Source organism: Stenella coeruleoalba (assembly GCF_951394435.1).
Source record: "Stenella coeruleoalba genome assembly, chromosome: 5".
In the NCBI taxonomy this organism is placed as follows: Eukaryota; Metazoa; Chordata; class Mammalia; order Artiodactyla; family Delphinidae; genus Stenella; species Stenella coeruleoalba.
In genome coordinates, this window is record NC_137150.1 from 144,362,645 (window position 1) to 144,381,332 (window position 18,688).

Consider the following 18,688-nt stretch of genomic DNA (forward strand, 5'->3'; position numbering starts at 1 on the left):
TTTTAGGGCAGTGAAATACTCTGTATGGTAGCGTAATGATAGATACATGTCATTATACGGTGGTCCAAGCCCACGGAATGTATGACAGCAAGAGTGAACCATATGGGCTTTGGGTGATGATGACATGTCAGCGTAGCTCATCGTCTGTGACAAATGCACCACTCTGGTGGCAGATGTTGATATTGGGGGAGGCTGTGCATGTGGCGGGCAGGGGATGGATGGGAACTCTCTGTGCCTTGCCCTCAATTTTGCTTGTGACCCTTAAACTGCTCTAAAAAAAGTAAAATAAAGCAAAAGAGAGAAGGAAAAAAAAAAACCTGGAAAATAAATCTACAAGCCCAGATGGTTTCACTGACAAAATTTATCAAACATTTAAAAAAGAAATAACACCAATTTTACATAGTCTCTCTCACGTATATTTTAACTTTTAATTTCGGAATAATTTTAATCTCATAAGAAATTGCAAAAATAGTACATAGAATTCATTCAGTTTCCCACAATAACATCTTATATAGCCATAGTACATTATCAAACCATATTCCATATATTCTTAATTATAAAAGATTATATGATTATTGTGTTAAAAGATTTAACGAGTTCAAAAGTGCATGAAGTAAAAAGCGAAATCTAACACCCACCCCAAGCCAAATAAATAAATCACTTCCTAGGGGTAACCACTGCTAATAATTTGTTGGGTACCCCTCCAGACATTTTGTGCACATACAGAAATATATGTACCTACATGCATGTGAATATAGTTTTATTTTTTAATTTGTATCAGAATTACATCATTTCATATGTACGTTGTTTTTCAGCTTGCTGTTTTTACTCAGTAGGCTATCATGGATCCCGTGTAATCCCGTGATACCCACCCCTTCCCCGCCCCCTCAAGTACCAGAGTATTTTTAGGGCTCACAGTATCCTGTAGTAGTGAGGTATGGCATCACATTCACTTCTTCCTGCTTGTTTTCATGGACAGTTTTCTCACATACTTTGCTGTTACATGTAATGTGCACCGCCTGTCCTCGTTCCCGTGACCTTAAGGAGCTACTGAGTGCCTTCGAGAATAGGTCTTTAGAAATTGTGTTGCTGAGGTAGAGACATGATGATAGCATTCGGGGTTTTGCCTTTATAATCCAAAGTGGATTTGGTTTGTGGCCGTGGAGGTCAACCCGAGCCACACATCGTGCCCCTGCCTGGAGCATTCGTGAGAGCAGCTGCCCACAGGCCACCAGAGAGGCACCTTCTGCAGATGGCCTGGTGTGTTTCCAAAATCGCCCTGGGGCCGGGGTGCCCACGCAGGGGAGACCTCCACTGTGTCTGGGATTCCCTCTGGCTGGTGGTCAGGGTCATCCCGGTTCTGTGCAGCAGACTGAGGAGCTTGCTCTGCTGTTGGTCTCTCTCTAGCGTTTACCGAAACTGGGGTCAGAAATCTTGGATGTGAGTCCCTTTATGTGAGTTCATTAGTTTTGCCCTGGAGTCTGTTTTGGATTCCATTTTGCTGTCTGTGGCTGGAAGCTTTGCATTCAGAGGTGTGTCAGGTTGGTGTCTACATTGGATATTTGAAAATATGCTAACTGGTTACACGCGAAAATGTGTCGCGGGTTATATTCAGTTGGTTTGGACAGCTTTCAGGATATCATGAGCACCAAACTGGGAGTTAGCACGTTTCCTTTCTGAATGCTCTTGGTACCTTCACCATGTAAGCGTTCATTTGAAACGGGAACATGAGAAGAGACAGTTTCTAGAAAATGAGTACTTAATTTTAAAATATTCTGAGATTGGAATTGACATATACACACTACCATATATGAAGTAGATAACTAATAAGAAACTACCGTATACCACAGGGAACCTTATTCAATACTCTGTAATGACCTATATGGAAATAGAATCTAAAAAAGAGTGGATATACGTATATGTGTAACTGATTCTCTTTGCTGTACAGCAGAAACTAACACAGCATTGTAAATAACTGTCCTCCAATAAAAATTAATTTTAAAAAAATTGAAAAAAAATCCTGCAAAATCCAATGCTCTGCTTTAAATGAGGATTTATCTGTTTTAGTTTAGTGTTGCAATATTGTTTTCATTTAAATTTGTCTTAATTACATATTTTCATATGTTCTGGAGGAAACAAATTTTTTAGTAGATATTGTTTAAAAAAAACACATGTGCTTTAAATTTGTTCACAAGTTGAAACTCAGTAAGCAAAATCATACAATCATATCCTGGATCCAGTCAGGGTCTGTGAGTGTCCAGTGAGTGTAAGACAAGGACAGCGCAGCCCACGGGCCACTGCAGTCAGCAGTGGATTAGGTGTGCTCATTACATCACAGATTGGGTGATGATAAAGACGAAGTGCTTAGTGAAGAATTGACCACAGAGTGAGATTTATTATATGATGTCATTCAGGTAGAGTAAAGATACACGGACACAAGGCAGGATATGTTCTGCAGAACGTATTCAAATTAAAAGGCCCACAAGGCAGTAGAATAGTTTTGTGTGGGGTTGGTGGGGGGTCAGGTGCAGACCAAGGCCGAGTCAAAGGGTGTCGGTGGCAACCGGGAGCGGCTCTGTGGGCGCCCGACTGGGTGCACAGTCCTCAAAGCGGAGGCTCTGTGCAGTGGCCTGTTTGTTTGGGGTGGGTGGGCGGGGGGCAGGGGCAGCAGGGGCGCGGAGTGGGTGCCAGGAGGGCTTGCAGAGCACTGGAAGATTTCTGTTGAAGACCACTCACCCAAAGTGCAAGGTACTCGTGGACACTGTGATACATGCTTCTGGTCGAAATAAAGTCTCCCAGACATGCTGGATCTGCCCTGAGCGCTCCAAGTTATCCAGGAAACCAGCTGCTGTGCTTAGACTGAGAAGTGTTTCCCTGCAGACACATTTCCTGCCCTGTTTCTGGGTAGGTTAATTCATTTTTAGGCTGTTCTTCTTTAGGTCCTATTCCCCGAGTGCTGGCCCAGGGACACCCCGTGGCCTGCGAGGGTTGGCTTCCTGTGGGTCCCTTACACCAGTACTTCCGCAGCTTGAACCTGCACAAGTCACCTGGGGATCTTGGTAAAATGCAGATGCAGATTCTGTCGGTCTGGGGCGTGGCCTCGGAGTCTCTGCAGTTTTGACTCTTGTCCAGAATGTCCTGTGACGGGAATGATTCGGCATGTAGCCTTCTGAGTCTGGCTTCTGTCACTCAGCAATATGCGTGTAAGATCCACCCAGATTGTTGTCTGTCGATAGCTTGTTCCTTTTTACTGCTGATTAGCATTCCACTGTGTGGATGCATCGTGCTTTCTTTATCCAATCACCAGTTGAAGGACCTAAGTGTTTCCAGTTTTTCCATTATGAATGAATTTTTAATTAAAAAATTTTGGGAACTTCAGAAGAAATGTGATTCTATTTTTCCATTGTTGTTTTAGGTGACATCACTCAAAAAGGATATGAAAAGAAAAGGGGAAAGCTGCTTGCACGATATGTACCACTCGCTCAAGGTAAGGTCAGCACGCGTCTCGTAAAACCGATTTAAAATTTGATTTTAGAGCTTGACATTGGTAGTTTCATATTTTATTGAGAAGGTCTGGGCAAATGGCGTGTCTACTATAAGATTATAAGATCCAAAGGCATAGAGTATAATTTATATCTCTGGTTTGGTGTAGATTTCATCCCCAAATAGGATTTCTTTTATTTTTATGATCATAGACCATGATTATTTTTATGGTTTTAGTAAGGAACGTTTCCTTACTTAGGTTTGGAACAAATATTATAAAGATGTCAGTTCTTCCCACCTTAGATTGATCTGTAGCGTGCACATTCAGTGTTTCAACAGAGTTGTTGGGGGTGGAATTTAACAAGCTAATTTTAAAATTTATATACAAGTTTGGGACTTCCCTGGCAGGCCGGTGGTTAAGACTCTGCCCTTCCACTCCAGGGGGCGCGGGTTCGATCCCTGCTCAGGGAACTAAGACCCCATGTGCCGTATGCGGCACAGCCAAAAAAAAAGAAAGGTTTATAAAAAAAAATGTATATACAAGTTTAAAGGGCCAAGGGATTCAAAATATGATAAGAAAGAAGAATGAGGTGGGAGGATTTGCTGATTAGGGTACGAAGAGTTAATATCAAGCCGTCGTCATTAAGACAGCCTGGTTTGGCACAAGGGAAGACGGCTAGAATGCAGAGCAGATCATGGGCCCAGACAGACATGCACCGCTGTGGAGACCAGGCTTACGGTGGAGGTGGTGTTGCCGCTCCCGGTGCTGGCACAGTTCCTTAGGACACGGAAACCAGATATTAAGGGCCTAAATGAGAAAGGCAAAAATTATAGCACCTTTGGAAGATCACACAGGAAAACCGTCACCATCTCTAAATAGGAGGGATTTCTCAAGTCCCTAAAGGTACCAATAAGCAGCAACTGTAAAGGAAAAAATTGGTAAATCGGGGTGTGTTAAAGTTGAGAATTTTATTCTATCACAAGTCCCCATGAAGAGACTAAAGACAAGCCACAGCGTGGGAGGAGATAATCCCAGCACAAATAACAGGAAAAGGACTAGTTTTCCGAGCCTGCAAGGCAGCAGCGTCAGCAGAGCCCTTTGCGATAGTGGGAATGGTCTGTAGCTCCGCTGTCTGGTACACTGACCAGTTGCCACGTGCGGCCCCTGAGCAGCTGAAGTGTGGTGGTGTGACTGAGAGACTGAATTTTTAATTTAATTTTAATTAATTTCAACTTTAAAGAGCCAGAAGGTCCCCCAACATGATTTTTTAAAAAGCCCAGTAGGAAAATGGAGGAAACCCTAATAGCCAGCAAGCAAACGAAAAGAAACTTACCTAAGCTTGGTAGCAGTCAGGGAGATGCACATTAAACCTTGGGCTGCTGGAGAGGATTCAGACGGGTGTGCACAGCTCGTGGGACCTGGCAGAGCTGAAGAGGTGCAGAGGCAGCCGGCAGCTCTCCTTCAGGGACACGCATGCCCTGGAGAAACTCTGGATGCCTGCACCCTGTTCTTGTTCTGTGCACAAGAATGTTCATTGTTTGCCCTCAACTGCCAGGTGCTCAAACATCCATCAGCAGGATGCATACGTGTGTCAGCAAGGATGAATCTCATAAACGTAACGGGGAGTGATAAAACGATTACACGGGAATATAGCCTGTAAAACTAAAAAAACCACCGAACTGCCATTTCTCAAACCTTTTTGTAGCTGGTAAAGGAAGAGGAGGAGGGAAGTGGTCTTCCCTGAAGTGAGTGTGGCATTTCCGTGTGTGTGGAGTGAGACTGGAGGGGGCCACAAGGAGCTCTAAGACACATGAGTGTTTATTTCTTAACTGCTGCAGTTGTTACAGTGAGTTTTTTTCTGTATAATAATTTTTGGACTGAATACATGCTTTATTCTGCCTGCATCGGTGTGATATATTTTACAATAAATCAGTAACAAGAAGAATACTGAGGAGGTGCTTTATGTACTGACATTCATCCATCAAAATAAAGGAAAAGCAAGTAAAATTGAGTACAATTGGAGGAAACTATTAAAGAAAACATCTTGAAGCCCATTTGCCAGGCATCAACAGCAGCTGTCCAACGAGGCGTTCATGTGGCATCGTACTTCCTTTCCTCAGCGGCAGCCATGCCCGCCATGCCACTTCCAGGCCCTCCGTCGGGGTGGCCAGTGCCTGTGCAGCGCCACAGACAGACAAGGCAGGCGAGTGTTAGAGAGCGCAGCATGCCATCCTTGCCCAGGTGCTGTTATTTTATACCTTGAAAACCTAGGTGACTCCTTACTTAGCTATTAGAATTAGAAAGAGCTTTGGTTTGATAGGAGACAGATATGCAAGAATCAATAACTTTTCTCTGGCAATATTGCTCTTTATAAAACAACTCACGTTCGTAATGGCAATAAACTATCAAATGTTTTTAATACATATAGCAAGAAAGCCACAGGACCTATGTTAGGATCATGCAGTCCGTTTGAAAGAAATAACCAAGACCCTAAAATATGAAGAAATATACCAATATCCTAAATGGAAAAATTTAATATTATAAAAGTAGTAGTTTCCAAATTAATGTGTGAACAAAATGTAGTCCATTCTGAATACCAGTGGCTGATTTTTTTTTCCTGAAACCTGGCATTGGAAGTAATAACCACTTGAAGGAGAAAAGTTCTTCAAGTAGCCAGTACATTTTTGGGAAGGAGCCAGTGAGAAAGGCCTGGGCTTCATGGTGTTCAGCCCACTCGCCTGCACTTTCTAGTCCCAACCGGAGGGCGTTGGTGGACGGTGTGGAAGGCCCAACAGTGTAAGAGAGGGGCGTCTAGAAACAATTCAGGACAATTCAAAGGAGGGAAGATTTATTTAGTAACCGGCGCCATCCCTTTGGAGGCAACAGTGGGACCCTCTTCCTCTCCACCATTAGCGAACGTAAGCTTTAGAAGGATTAAAGCTCTAAATACTACAAAACTCCAGAGAACATTTGAACAACCTTCGAGTGGGGGTTACAAGATAGGAGACCTGGAAGAAAAACAGGTTATGATTGTCTCCCTAGAAATGAAAACTGCAGAGTGATTGCGACCAGCCGGCCATGGCCTGGGGGGCGAGCACAGCCCAGGGTGGTACCTCCAGCTAAGCCGAGGCTTCCTGCAGGTCACTTGGGGGGGCTTCTTAGCTGGATAGAATTAACAGAAATTCAGAGAAGAGGACATACGGATGGGCAATAAACAGTAAAGTATGTTCAACCTCCCTAGCAGACACGGGAATGCAAATTAGTGAACCATTTTTCTCCTGTCAGATTGGCAAAATTCTAAACCTTATAACATCCATCGCTGACAAAGACGTGGGGAAATAGCACATTGCGGGAGTGCGAATTGCTGTGACCTTTCTGAGAAGTTCTCTCTTGATACCTGTTAAAAATATACCTACTCTTATCCAGTGATTTCCCACTGGGCTTTGTATCTTCGTTGAATAAATGAATCGATCTCAATAAAAGCACTGTATTTTGGAGTAAAACTGTAAGGATGTCCATATGCATATATGTCACTTAGCAGCATGCCTGGTTATAGTCTGTAACACGTAAGATTCTGTGTTCTCTGTTACGGACTCTAAAGAAATTTTATCCAGTCACAAGAAGCAAAAAGCCAGAAGCAGTGCTGACCAGTATTGCTGTGTGTCGCGTATGTGTATGTGTGTATATGTTCACACTTCGAAGAGCTGAACATGGACTTCCAGGGGGTGTCGCTGTCCTCTCGTGCTGCATAACTAACACCCCAAACCTGGTAGGTAAAACGACAGCAAGAGCAGCGCTTTGCCCCCAAACCTGCAGGTTGGCCTGGCTCGGAGGGCAGCTCCTCCCTGCCTGCGGAGCCAGAGCTGGTGTTCTGGGGGCTCCTCAGTCACAGGGGTGGCGTCGGTGCCGGGAGGCTTGGGCAGCCGAGCGCCCGTGGCCCCCGTCCCCTCTGTCCTCTCTGTGTGTCGTCACAGAAAGCTGGGGGCCAGGTGGCCTTTCACGAGCAGCGTTGGAGGTCAGGACCCACCCGGGCCCAGGTGGGGATAGGCTGCTGCTTTTGGGGCAGTGGTAAGGGCTGGGGGCCCTGGAGGTGATTTTTCGGAGATGTCTTGAAACAAAGGCTAAAACACTGAACAGATTATTTTGTTGAAGCCCAGCTGAAGGCTTCACTTTGTGCTCTTCTCAGATGCCAGCAAACTAGGGCTCAGCCCACACTGGCTGCATGCTCGTGCGCCGTGGCACGTGGCGTCCGAGGGCCTGGGTGTCGGGGCTGTGGGCGTGAGAGCTCGGGGGGCTGCGACAGGGAGTGGAGAGCTGGCCGGCCGCCCGTCGGGGTTGGTTGGCACCCGTCTTCATCCCTGTGTCTGAGGGCGGCTGGCGACACCCCCAGTGATGGCTTTGTGGGCTGTTTCCCACTGGGCTTGCTGACACCAGGGACACTGAAGGGGAGGGAGAGCCGGCCCTAGAGAGCCGGCCCTGCGTGCGCACGTGCCCAGCTCGGGGCCCAGGACGGCTGGGTGCCGGTGGGCAGTGAGGCCGCGGGGCTGCGCTGGGCTGTGGGTGGTGGGACTGGAAGCGGACATTGACGTCTACGCCCTGACCTCCAAATTCAGGGTCTTCTGGCGTTGGGGCCACCACAGCGTGCGTGGTCGTGCAGCGGGTGCTGTGCAGCAGTGGACGGGAAGCGTGGGCTGTTTTACATGGGTTTTTCCATGATTGGAAAAGCAAATTGTTCACAGCAGGTGCTCCTGTAAAACTGTGTTTCAGGAGTAGATCCATCCCTACAAGCAGAGACTAGGATCCCCGGGCCCTCACAAGCCACGGCCCCCGTGCCCGAACAGCAGAAGACGAGGCCCAGCCACGCCCGGGACGAGCGCTTCAGGTCAGGTAGGGACCAGAGGCCTGCAGGCCTCTGCTCGGACACCACGTCTCCGCTGAGGAAATTGTTTTCTTTCTTTCTTTTTTTTTAACTTTTTATTTTATATTGGGGTATAGCCGATTAACAATGTTGTGATAGTTTCAGGTGCACAGCAAAGCGACTCAGCTGTACATATACATACACGTATCCATTCTCCCCCAAACTCCCCTCCCATTCGGAAATTATTTTCACTTGAACCATAACTTACCACATCATATTTTTCAAGAAAAAAATATAACTTCCACATAATATAGTATGTTTTAATGTAGCCTGGAGTGTAAGTGTTCTCTTCTTAGGGGATGCTTATAGGAATCTCAGGAGAAAGCTAAATCTTCCTTCCCCCATTAGAATAATTTCTGTAAATGTTTGTGTCCATTTTTCTACCTAGATCTTTGGGGTTGGTATTGGTGGATTTGTGCATCAAGGACCGCTTTACTACTGTAGGTGTTTTAGTATTTTTTTCTTTCTCTCATTTTGGAGATTTCCTTCTAATTAGATTTCTGCCACTCTGTCAGTGCTTTTATAAATATTTAAATTTGTCTCTGATATTTTATTTGAATCATCAGGACATCCATTGAAAAAATTTGTGCTTTCAATTGTAGATTACATATGGAGAACTTTTGAACACTCTTTTGCCTGTTTAACATTTTCACCATTGTGTGATTGTATATTTCCTTTGTATTTAAACTCTCTCAGTAAACCTTTGTATAAAGAAAAACTTTCAAGAGAGATAAAGGAATGGCCGTTTTGTTTTAAGAATACCTAAAAAGAACGTTAAGATTTTAAATGTTATGTCAACATGGGAGTGTGATGAAGTGATTTGAGAAATTTTGATCAGATAATTTCTTATCAATTTAATATACATTTTTAAAAACTTCCTCACGCTGATAATAGTTTCTTTTCTGATTACATAAGTGATACATGTAACATAGGATATTAGAAACGGCCCCATCAACATTCCACTGATACCATCCTCTTTAGCCCTGGGTACAAAAGCACACGCATGTACACGCACCGTAAGTAGGGTCACCAGAGGTCTCCTTCCTGTCCCTCATCTCCCCGCTCATCTCCCCTGCCTGTCCTCATCTCCCCGCTCCCTGTCCCCCCTCCATTTCCATGTAACTGACGTTGATGACCTGCTTTCTGCCCTTGTGAACTGTATCTGGTTCTCATTCTTTACTTTCTGAAAACAAGACTTTTATCATTAATGTGCTTTGCTCATATTTTCCGTAAGGCTTTGTCTTCTCTTTGAACTCTCTTACAGTGGCTTTTGTAGCAGAAGTTTTTAATTTTAATGAAGTCCAGCTTATCAGTTCCTTTTCATGAATAGTGCTTTTGTTCTCACATCTAAGGAATCTTTGCCAAACCCAAGGTCACAAAGAGTCTTACCTGGGTTTTCTTCTAGAAGTTTTATAGTTTTAGGTTTTAGCTTTAGGTCTGTGATTTAGATTTGAGTTAATTTTAGTATGGTTCAAGGTATGGCGCACAGCTTACGTTTTTGAACGTGTTAATCCCGTCGTCCCCGATGCCCTTGCTCCTTTGTCTAAAAGCGGTCGCCCGCATGCGTGACTCTCTTTCTGGACTCTGTTCTATTCTGTTGATGTATTCGTCTGTTGTATGGCAGAGCCGGCTCTCTTAATGGTTGTAGCTTAACAATCATGCGTTCACATCAGTAGTGTTATTCCTCCAAGTTTATTCCTTACTGTTGTTCCCTTGTATGTACTGTGCCTTTTTTCCCTCTGGTACTTTTAAGATTTTTCTCTTTGTCACTGGTTTTGAGTGACTTGATGATGATGGGCCTTGGTGTAGTTTTCTTTGTTTCTTGTGCTTGGGGTTTGTTGAGCTTCTTGGATCTGTTGCTTTATACCCTGTAATGTTGATATTGTCTAGATTTTGAGTTGTTGGTTGCCTTATCTGTACTTAGGTTTTTGTTTGTTTCTAAGGCAGCAGTAACGTTTAAGGTGTGTGCTCAGCCCGTCACAGCCAGATCTCTTGCAGGGGCTCCTAGGTTGGTCTCTCTCCTGAGCACTGTCTTTCATGAGTGTTTTCGGTTGTATGTCTGGGAGTATTTTTATTAGACCCTCAAGTTTAAATGATACTTTGGCTGGATATAAAATTCTAGGTTCAACACTCGTTTCTTCAGCTGTGTTGCTTTCTTGCACCCGGTGTTTACTCCTGAGTAAAGTCCGTCTGTTTCCTGAGCCTTCAAGATGATTTGCTCTTTCTCTGGGAGCTTTTAGGATTGGCTGGCTGTCTTTGATATTTGTAAATTGTACTTTAATACGCCTAGGTGTGAATTTTTCATCTTTCCTGATAGTACCCTATGAGCCATTTTACTATAAGGTTTCTAAATGCTTTAAAAACATTTTGTTGGGGAAAATTTGAACACGTACAAAAGTGGACTTGGTGGTGTGATGAGGCCCAGACTCGTCCAGCCCCCACAGTTCCTGCCGTGCTCAGGCTCAGTCTTGGCTTCTTCATCAATCCCCTGCTTCCTCCCTTCCCATGTGATTTTGAAGCACATCTCAGAGATCATGTTATTTCATTTAGAGGGCATAATATTCTTGGCTTCTGTATCTGAAAAGAATGCATGTTATCTCTAAAAGATAATGCCATTGTCACAAAATAATTAACAATAATTCCTTAGTATCAAATACCCAAATGTTCCTGTGGTTTGGGGAAAAAAAAGTTTGTTTGGACCCAGGATCCAAATGTGGTTGCACATACCTCAGGTGGCTGATGTGTGTTTCCACCTTTGATAACTCGGTCTTGGGGCCTGGGCTGTGGTCCGGCGGCTCCATGGCTCCAGCAGGTCACTTAGGGTTCTGTGTTCTCTCATCAAGAGGCACTGCAGGCCTGAGTCTCTCTCCTCCTTGGGATGCTGGCAGACCCATTTGTTCATTAGGGTGGCAAAATGGCTGGACTGCTTCTATGGAGAGAAACTTGTGCTCGCTCACCACAGGGCACAGGAGAGCCTGGAGAAACGCTCAATTCTTTCCATCTGTTTACTCCTTTTTAAAATAATGGGTTAGGTCACCGGCATCCTCCAAAGGCAGCCAATTACTTTTGCTTCCTCTCTTCCTTCCTTTCTTTTCTTTTACCTTGTTTTTTAGCATTGTAGTTGATATTCAGACCTTCCAGCATTTATCCTTGGTGATGTTCCAACTGCCCCATCTTTATGAGCCTTTGGGAGCGTCTCCACATCGGCTCTGGCATTTGGGTCACTGGGCCGTGTACTTATGGCTGTTAGGATGCAATGCTCCAGGCTCCCCTGTGTGCTCCCTGCCCCCACCCTAGAATCCACCATGTCTCAGGGTGCTTGCAGTGAGGATGGTACTTTAAGACCACAGTCTGGGTGGTAGGGATGCTCATTGCTATCGGGCTTGTCATCATTCCTAGACATTGTTAGGGACAGAGGTTAAGACATACTATCTAAAGATACAATGCCACATGTGTTCACGCTGATAATTTTCACTCAGATTCAGGACTGCAGGGTTTTCCCTCACTTTTGGTCTCTGTTTGTGTCTCTTGTTTCCCTCACGAGTGTCTTGGTCTCCAGGGAGGGGCGATGGAGCGAGACCGTCAGGCCCCTCTTTGTTTGCTCTCTCACACTCGACCACAAGCGTGGCAGTGTGGCGGGGCCCCCGTGACCACCGGCAGCAAGACTGCAGGAGAGCCTGCGTTCCCTGTGCGTTCTGCCGTCCTGGGGCTTGTCTGGGGTAGCGGCTTGACGGTCTGACCACAGGGCTTTAGCGCCACTTGCAGTGGTTTGTGCCACAGTCAGAGCACATTAGGTTCATGTTTCATATTATTTTCAGTTTGGAGGATTTCTTCTTTTTGATTTAAATCTGAAAATACTTCCAAAGTCAAATCTACAAGCCGAGGAATATTTATGGAAATCTAGGACCAATGTGTGGGACCCACGTGTAGGCTGAGCTTGTGTTCCTTTTACACTCAGTGAAAACAAATAAAGACGTGAACCATGGTTTTGTTACCTCATAAGGAATCTTGTAACACGTGTTTTTGTTGCTGTTCTTTCCGTGCAGATGTTCATACCGAGGCCGTGCAGGCAGCTTTGGCCAAATACAAAGAGAGGAAGATGCCCATGCCTTCCAAGAGGCGCTCCGTCCTCACGCACACGGCCGTGGAGGCCTACACACCCCCAGGTACTGGGCAGGGTCACGGTGGCCTGGGAGGGGTTTCCCGTTGGGGCGGCACAGCCTCCGACTGTAGTGAAGAGTGTGTGTGTGGGGGGGGTGTGTGGGGGGTGCAGGCTTGCTTTCTACAGGACATCTGTGTATATTTTAATTTTTTCACTAAGATGCAGTTTGTGTCTTTTAGTAAAGAGAGGAACCTGGAGTACGTACTTCATGGAATGACAGAGTTCCCTGAATTCAGAATTCTAAAATTATTCTCATCTCACTAGCTATTACTTGTTATGTTGTTACCAGGCCTTAAATGGGAAAGAATAAGGCTATTTGGAGGGTTATTTATTTTGTTATTGTGCTTTTGTTGTCGTGACCATTAGAAATGAAAACTTTTACGTGGAGTCTCTCTTCAGGATAGTTAGTATGTCTTAAGTTTCTTTGAAAACCCTGTCCAGGTGCTTGAGAGCACGAGGCTGCTGCCTGTCTGGTTATTTGAGTCACGAAACTGGTGACGTGCATGTTTGGTTTGAAGACATGGTAAAAAACCAAACACACCAGGTCTGCAAGATAAGCAGAGCGTTTTGGTGACGCTTCCTCACTTACAAAAAAAGTCTTAGAAATGGCTGTCAAATTCTTGTTTCTACTGAGTATAACCATAGATACTACCCAGTTTTTAAAGAACTTACTGATAACTGTGAAACCCGTGATAAAATGCAGTCCTGCTGACTGGATGAAACCACAGCTCACCTCACTTTCCTTGCCCGAGGCGGTGGTCTTAGGCAGGGGCTCTTTTCAGAGCTCAGTCACGTCTGCTGAAGAGAGGCAGGTGCCCTGGGGGTGGACTCCCGGGACCCCACAGCACGCACTGAGGCCGTCAGGCTTGCGGCTGGCTGTGCCTCCGGGCGTGGCGCCCCGAGACCGAGCCTCCAGGGGAGCCCGGCCGCGGGGCTCACGGCTGGTCAGACGCAGGCCCTCGTGGACCCGCGGGCGCGGCTGTGCAGGGGCCCAGGGCACGGGCCGGCTGGGGCCAGTGGGGACTCCGCCCCGGAGGACGCCCCCCTCATGCCTGTCCTCGTTATTCTGACCACAGACACGTCGTCCGCCTCAGAAGACGAGGACTCTTTACAGCGGCCCGGGCGACTGGCCTCCGCGCCGCTCCAGAGCCACGCTGGCGTCGCGCCCTGGCTCGACCAGGCCGTTCAGGGCTCGCCCGCCTCCTCCGCCGCATCCTGCACCTCATCTCACCCGGGAGGGCGGCCTGCCGCCGTGCCCAGTGCCGCCGCCGTGCCCGCAGGCCCCGCGGCCCTCGCCTGCGTAGGTCGGTACAGCCGCAGGGGCCCCTCCAGGCAGGGGAGCCCCTGCGCCCAGCCAGACCCACCTTCTCCTTTTCCTACGGAAAATGTCCTTTCGGTAACAAAAGTGGTTCCTGATGCTTCTGTGGTTTGGCAGCCCCAGCCAGACCCTGTGGCGTGTGGGCCTCCCCCGGGGTCCCTGATGAGTGCCTGGTGTTTCCGCTCTGGAGGCGGCGGCCCGCACAGGTGGACAGTCCCTGACGATCGGGGGCCTGCCACCTGCACGTGGTCCCTGCCCTTGCTCCTTCCTTGTGTGTGCAGCTGGAGCCCTCGGTTGTCCCTGCACTGGGCATCCCAAGGCGGAGCTGGGGCTGCAGCCGCCGTCCGGCCTTTCTTCCTCCACGTACCAGGGTTAGACAGCCCTCAACCTGAAAAGAGATGTCAGTCAGAGCTCAGTCATACGGGTGCCCAGACCTTTTCCAAGTCACCCAGCCCTTTAAACTACATTAACCTTAGGGGCTTCCCTGGTGACGCAGTGGTTAAGAATCCTCCTGCCAGTGCAGGGGACATGGGTTTGAGCCCTGGTCCGGGAAGATCTCACGTGCCACGGAGCAACTAAGCCGGTGTGCCACAACTACTGAGCCTGCGCTCTAGAACCCACGAGCCACAACTGAGCCCTCGTGCCACAGCTACTGAAGCCCACGTGCCACAACTACTGAGTACACGTGCCACAACTACTGAAGCCTGTGCGCCTAGAGCCCGTGCTCCGCAACAGGAGAAGCCACCGCAATGAGAAGCCCGCACGCTGCAGTGAAAGTAGCCCCTGCTCAACGCAATTAGAGAAAGCCCGCGCACAGCAATGAAGACCCAACACAGCCAAAAATAAATAAATAAATAACATTAATCTTAGGAAGGAAAACATTGCAAGCCTTTCACCATTTAAAGTCATTTTTTTAAAAGCAAAACTAGTAACGTAGCTGGCATGCAAAGCCCATATACATTCTTGCACGAGTACCTTAAAAAAGTGTACTTCTCAGATGGTGCATCAGTATTGCTGGGGTCATCCGAACACCCTCTTCCTTCCAGGTGTGGAGGGAAGAGCTAAGTTGCGTGATTGCAGCCTGCCTGAGACCACACAGCTGGCTGTGCTGGAGCCAGGGCTGGCCCACAGTTTTCTGATTCCTGTTCATTTTCTTTGCTGTTAGCTGCTGTTCTGCTAAAACCAAAATGGTGCATCAGAGGTGTGCCCATGACTGGCCAGTGTTTTGGGTGGGGTCCCAGTGGGTTAACACCCCCCAGGCAGGCCCAGGTCTCAGGTGCTGAACTGCTTTTATGTAAGATCTTGGTCATTTGGCTGGACTGGGCATTGTAAGTGACTGACGTCTTCCATCTCTGGCCTCTGTGGGCCCATCAGGGACGCTCTTTGTTTGTCATTGGCTGTGTCACTGCAGACGTCTGCACATTTCTGTGGAGCTCGTGCTGTGAGTCTTGGGTGAGAACTCATGACGCCTCGACCTGCTTCTGGCAGGTGGAGGAGGCTCCAAGACCGCTGGGGTCGGGCTGTCAGGACTGTCCTGGGGAGTTTGCGTTACGAGAAAAGGCTCCTTTGGAAACAGCCTGCCAGGATTGTTTTGGTAGCTTTCCTGGGGGTCCTAAAATGGCTGGTGTTTATAGCCCACCTGCCCTCACGGGGGTTTACAGTGGAGAGCTTGAAAACAGCTTGAGATGGATATATTTTCCTGTTTGTCACGGCGATTTCACATTTTGGAAATACACAGGTACCTCCAGTGTGAGGAAAGCAGTAGTGTTTGAATGTTCTCTTCGCTTAGTTCAGCTTCCCGAAGCTCTCTTCTGCGTTCGACGGTGAGGGGAATAGGTTAGAGTTTGCTTGTATCAGCCATTGCCGAGCTGTCGTAAACACAGCTTCCTGGTGGGTTAGAAATAGAAGCATATTTAGCGTGAGAAACTGACCACAGTTCAGAATGTTTAAGCAGACAGCCCTCGACTCCTCAGGGTTGTGGGGTGTTTTGAACATAAGGTGTGTTTGAGTGGGCGTCTCCATCCCCGGAAGGTCCTGGCTGTAAAGACGTACAGGCGGGTTTGTCACCTCCGTGGGTGGAGGACTCCTGGTGTGCAGCTGTGGCTGAGGCCACTCTTCTCGCGTCCTGCTCACCTGGCCTTACGTACACATTGTGTGATTCGTTCCGGTAGATTCTAAACATCTTAACTCGGGCTCTACTTGATACCTTACTGTTGTTTGTAACCTTCATATGCTACCTGTTTGACCTGAATTTTTAAATCTGAAAAATACTCCATTTCCCTCTCCTTGTTATAAAAATCACCCTTTGTTTTAGTTTCTGACACTAGAGAATTCTTCAATTTGGGCTAAGGAAAGAAGTGTAGAAAGAAGATGACTGTAAAAAATTGGAGGCAGAAAATGTTAGGTAAAGGTAATTAAAAATATATATCATTTTCAATTTTGGGTTAGGAAAATCATATACATAAAACATTTGGACACAAAGTAAATACCTATATTTAAAAGCGGTACGTTTAATTACAGTAGTTCAGTTTTGTTTTGTTGTAAATTTATTTATTTATTTTTGGCTGCATTGGGTCTTCGTTGCTGTGCACAGGCTTTCTCTACTTGCGGCGATTGGGGGCTACTCTTCGTTGCGGTGCGCGGGCTTCTCATTGCGGTGGCTTCTCTTGTTGCAGAGCACGGGCTCTAGGTGCGTGGGCTTCAGGCGTTGTGGCTCGCAGGCTCAGTAGTTGTGGCTCGTGGGCTCTAGAGCACAGGCTCAGTAGTTGTGGCGCGCGGGCTTAGTTGTTCCGCGGCACGTGGGATCTTCCCGGACCAGGGCTCCAACCTGTGTCCCCTGCATTGGCAGGTGGCTTCTTAACAACTGCACCACCAGTAAGTCCTAGTAGTTCATTTTTATTTTGAGTGTAATTTGCTTATTTTTATGCAGCTGTTTAAGAAACTACTTTGTAGTTGAGATTACCATTTGTACCTTTTTTCATTAATAACTGTTAAAATCACTTTTTTTTTTTTTTTTGCTAGATTTGGAAGGGCAGGGAAATTCCTTTTTAAACTGAAAGAACTTTGTGATAGGCGTACTTTAAAATGCTAATTTCATTAATATCAAGCTTTTTCAAGGGTTGTGAAAACTCTTGTCAAAAAGTTACGTTTTTCCAGGTGGTGTTTTCTGCTATGTTAATAGTGAGTTTGTGTTTTTCTGCCACATAATTTCATCTTTCTACATATTTTTAAAAATTCTTAGATTGCATACTGCCTAGGTTATGAAATGATAGATAAATGATTGGCATTAAAAAATTTTAAGTATCAAGGTGCCATCTATGATGATGGGAGCATTCATTTGAAGACTAAAGAGACTACAGATCAGTATCGATTCTCAAGAGTGGACGAGCGTCACGCTAGGTCCAGACTCGGTACTTTCCTGGTGGAAGGCTTGGTTGTAGCAGAGATGCTACAGCAGCTCTCAGCCAACCAGTATCCGAACAGATAAAAATGCCATACAGTGAAAGCGAAACCCAGAGTCGACATTCAGACAGTGGGAGGAGTGCCTTTAAACATGTTTTGTCCCTGACATAGTTGGTCTTTAAATGTGGCATTAATACACTCTGCCTTAAGAACCTGACTGCAGCCTCTTAGTGAGGCTTTTGAACTGGCAGGAGGGATAGTTTTTAATCTGTGTGGGTTTATTCTGTGAAGACTGCAAAGGTTCGTGTCTGCATGACAGCCAACTTGCCTTTTGGGGGCGTGGGGATAGTTTATAGAAGCCTGGCAATTTTTCTCATAATACAATGAAAAATGTTCCAACAACAATTGATTTAAAATGTGTTTCTGCTTCATTGAGGGAGATTTCTAAGTAAAACCTCATTAGGCCGTCGGGAAAGGCGAGTTCCTTGCACCGTCTCTGTGCCGTAGTTGGTGGTTCTGGTCTAGTTCCCTCTGAGAACTGGATGGCCACCTGCACGCAGTGCTGTCGGGCCATGTCTGGAGCTCAGAGTTCACAGGATCCGATGTGCCTCGGTCAACCGGAAAAGCAAAATGAGTCAGAATGCCCCGTGCCTTGCTTAGAGCTCAGCTAGTGAAGCTTCAGCCGAATGGGGTTTAAACAGCAACTTAAGGTTAGTGCTCTTCTGAATTAACAGCACCTTTATTCTGGGTTTGTTTTTCAAAAGCAGATCTGCACTCTGCCCCTCCCGATGTCACTACGGGCCTCGCACAGCATCAGCCCACCTACTGTGAGCGTCCACAGCTGGCTTCTATGAGAGGAGCCCCTCGGGGGGGCAGCAGGAGCGCCCTAGAGACGGCAGGTGGTGAGCATCCTCTCTTCCTTCTTTTGAGACAGCAGAGCACAGGTATTGGACCTCACCTTGGTGTCTTCAGTTTAGCAAACCTGAGCCAGCCATCAGGTATCATCCTGGTGCACTTAAACTGCCCGTGTGTATATCTTGCGGAGAAATAATCAGGAATAGCTTCGGAATTGGTCAGATGGGGAAAGAGGGGAGTAGGGAGGAGAAAGCCTTCACATTTAAATCAGACGCCCAGAGTTTGGATCTACGGCACTGTGGGAAAATGAGAAGCTGGGGAAGTTTCCTTTCATGGACCCAGTAGGATGAGGGCAGCCCTGCCTGGGACAGCAGCCCCGCCTGGGACAGCAGCCCCTGCAGTCTCCCTCCTCAGCAGCCTGTGATCAGTGCAGCCATGGCTGGGCTGTCCCACATGCAGGCCCCGAGATGTCAGCATGAGTCTCGTCTCCTCATTTGTACTATTTCCTTTTGAAACAGTTTCCAGTATCTTTTATCAGAATCACATGGA

The 18,688-nt window shown here is 46.8% G+C and overlaps 1 protein-coding gene across 16 annotated transcripts in view; it reads left to right on the plus strand.

Annotated features, from left to right (window-relative positions):
- Nucleotides 1-18,688, plus strand: part of DIP2A (disco interacting protein 2 homolog A) — a 92,193-nt gene that overhangs the window by 12,786 nt on the left and 60,719 nt on the right. For 10 of the 16 annotated variants that reach the window (XR_013828415.1, XR_013828416.1, XR_013828417.1 and 7 more), the window contains exons 2-6: nucleotides 3,416-3,487; nucleotides 8,252-8,371; nucleotides 12,449-12,568; nucleotides 13,641-13,868; nucleotides 18,052-18,186. Coding sequence is in view for 13 of the 16 variants with exons in the window: in XM_079921860.1 (XP_079777986.1) it covers nucleotides 3,416-3,487; nucleotides 8,252-8,371; nucleotides 12,449-12,568; nucleotides 13,641-13,868; nucleotides 18,052-18,186 (675 nt within the window). In the remaining 3 variants the exon portion in view is untranslated. Of the gene's footprint in view, nucleotides 1-3,415; nucleotides 3,488-8,251; nucleotides 8,372-12,448; nucleotides 12,569-13,640; nucleotides 13,869-17,999; nucleotides 18,187-18,688 lie in introns of those variants that run through there. The other 6 variants (XM_079921864.1, XM_079921865.1, XM_079921866.1 and 3 more) reach the window with 6 other exon arrangements.